General features: G+C 41.0%; 1 protein-coding gene across 3 annotated transcripts in view; it reads right to left on the bottom strand.

The window, feature by feature from the left end:
* LOC134180682 (multiple epidermal growth factor-like domains protein 6) overlaps positions 1-2,500 on the bottom strand; it is a 30,559-nt gene that overhangs the window by 13,775 nt on the left and 14,284 nt on the right. For all 3 annotated transcript variants that reach the window (XM_062647862.1, XM_062647863.1, XM_062647861.1), the window contains exons 11-17: positions 1,780-1,888; positions 1,567-1,713; positions 1,378-1,503; positions 737-980; positions 443-679; positions 217-383; positions 84-159 (exon numbers count right to left, since the gene is read on the bottom strand). In XM_062647862.1, the coding sequence (XP_062503846.1) occupies positions 84-159; positions 217-383; positions 443-679; positions 737-980; positions 1,378-1,503; positions 1,567-1,713; positions 1,780-1,888 (1,106 nt within the window). The remainder of the gene's footprint in view (positions 1-83; positions 160-216; positions 384-442; positions 680-736; positions 981-1,377; positions 1,504-1,566; positions 1,714-1,779; positions 1,889-2,500) is intronic.

The raw sequence follows: 2,500 nt of genomic DNA, 5'->3' as shown, positions 1-2,500 counted from the left end.
TTTGTCTCTCTGTCTTTTTGTATGATTATGTATAAAAATAAAATAGAGAAATCAGGAAAGACACATCAGTAAACGAGAATTACCGTATTGTATTACTCTTTTGACAAGTACATTCAATGCAGTTTGTTCCATTCCAAAATTCCCAGTCGCTAGAACATCCTTCAAACCAAGCCAGCGATCAATATCGTCATTATGAAAACACAGCTATAGCCTTACGTCTATCACATCTTTTACCAACCCAGTCCCCAATGCAAGTACAATTCCCATCCCTGCCACTGCACAGTGCATCATTCTTGCATTCGCAATCATGCTTACATCCAAATCCGTATTTTCCTGATGGACACAACTCTTCACACATAGTGCCGATAAATCCGGGTAAACAACTACAAAAACGTAAATAAAATCACTTAAAATAAAATGAATAAATTCTGTAATGGTGAACCTGCAAATTCCAGAAGATGCGTTGCAATGGCCGCCATTTTTGCACGTGCAGTTAAATATACAGTTTGGACCGAATGTGCCAGTTCGACATGTTGCAGAACAGGTATCTCCTTTCCAACCGGGCATGCAACTGCACTTACCCTCGATGTGAGTGCAATTGAACGTATTCGATCTGTTGCACATACACCGCTGTGAACACTCGTCTCCAAACATCCAAGCATCACAAGAAGCTTCGCAACTATCAAAGTCCTGCTTTAGTGTCCTACCAAAATCTAAATACGTAATATGCATTTACCGTTCTCCCGAGTAGCCTCTTGGGCAACGACAATTGCCTGTCAGTCGGTCGCAGGAGGCCCCATTTTCACAAATGCATGGATGACATCCCAATCCGTATGTTCTGTCCGGACAAGGCTGATCACAGTTCAGTCCTCGCCATCCAGCAGTGCAAGTGCAAGATCCGTTAACAGGATGACAAGTCGCCCCGTTCCGACATGTACAATTCCGATTGCAGTTCTGTCCGTGTGTTCCTTCATTGCATTCTACGCAAACATTAAGATAGTGAGATAAATATGACAAAAACATGGAGCAATATACAGTAGTACTAGTATCGAAGTAACGCTGAAGGCTATAACTAGCAATTATATTGCCAACTTTTTTCAAGATCTTAGGTCCATAGAGGTTAAATAATATGTTTTCTTTTTTAGCAGAATTTTTCCTTATTGTACGAAACCCAAAAATTGTAACTCTATAAAATAGATTACAGCAAAATGGAGTCAAAACAGTAGGCTAGAACATAAATTGGAATTAATAGTTTTAAGAAGTTGGCAGGTAATTGCAGCAAATTGCATTGAGGCTCTGACAAGATGATGGCCAAGTACTTCGACCTGTAATGCTAGTGCAGTGAGCTGAAGTGTCTGATAAACTTAATAGACTTACTTTTATCACATCGAGCACCCGTCCAACCATCTGGGCAAACACAAGTTCCATTTGTAGGTACACAAGAAGGAAACCTGCAGTCGCAAATGCGGCTACAGTTCATGCCATAGAAGCCATCATCACAAACTAAAACAAAGTATTTTAAATGAAACATGCTCATCGCAAAGCGTACGACAAATCAGTGAATACGTTTTGAACAGCTGCTGCCTTGGTATCCCAGCGCGCACCGACACTCTCCTGTCCTTTTGTCACACGAAGCGCCATTGCTACAATTGCATTTCTTGCTGCAATTCGAACCCCATGTATCATTTTCGCACTCTTCTGAGCAAGTGAGACCTTCAAGAAATGTTAGTAACTTTTGCAAAATTTTGGTCTGCGTTCAGTTAGTAGCGTGCGTCTTACCGCCATATCCGGGAGTGCAAATACAGCGACCGTTAGTATTGTTGCATCCCAAAGCGTTTGAGATATTACACTGACAAACACTTGTGCAAAGTTTTCCGTAAGTAAAGTTCTATAAATACAGTTAATAGATAAGAAAATGCCACAGCTTGAGTTTAAATGTGTATATAAATAAAATAATAAATTTAGCCGCAATAGCATAGGAACACAGACAGTAAAACAGTAAGAGGTGCTCAGGAAAAGTTTTGTATTGCCCTAACAATATTCTGGAGCCGGGCTAAGTACTTGCAGGAAAACTGCCTTGTTACACTAATTGAAGTTTGTGCACCCGAAGTACTCTTGGTACAAAAGGGCTGACCGTCAAGTCAGAGCCTATGGCCTCAACAGTGTCGCCAGTCAAAGATCATGCAGGTACTTATTTATAGTGCTAAGACGAAAGACATAATTCTGTGTGAGTTAGTTAAAAAAGGTATTAGGCAGGCTCTCTTTCCGGACTAGAACTTGTGACCCAAAGGTCCCCGTTGTTTTCTTGTCCAAATATACATTTCTAACGATGGAAGTATAGACACCGACACAGACATGTACAGACCTACAGATATTGACAAAGGCAGATACAAATACACACACACACACACACACACACACACACACACACACACACACACACACACACACACACACACACACACACGTACACAGACACAGACACACACACACACACACA

The sequence above is a fragment of the Corticium candelabrum genome, chromosome 6, assembly GCF_963422355.1.
Source record: "Corticium candelabrum chromosome 6, ooCorCand1.1, whole genome shotgun sequence".
Lineage (NCBI taxonomy): Eukaryota > Metazoa > Porifera > Homoscleromorpha > Homosclerophorida > Plakinidae > Corticium > Corticium candelabrum.
Note: the sequence above shows the minus strand (reverse complement) of the source record. Positions and strands in the feature narration are given on the sequence as shown.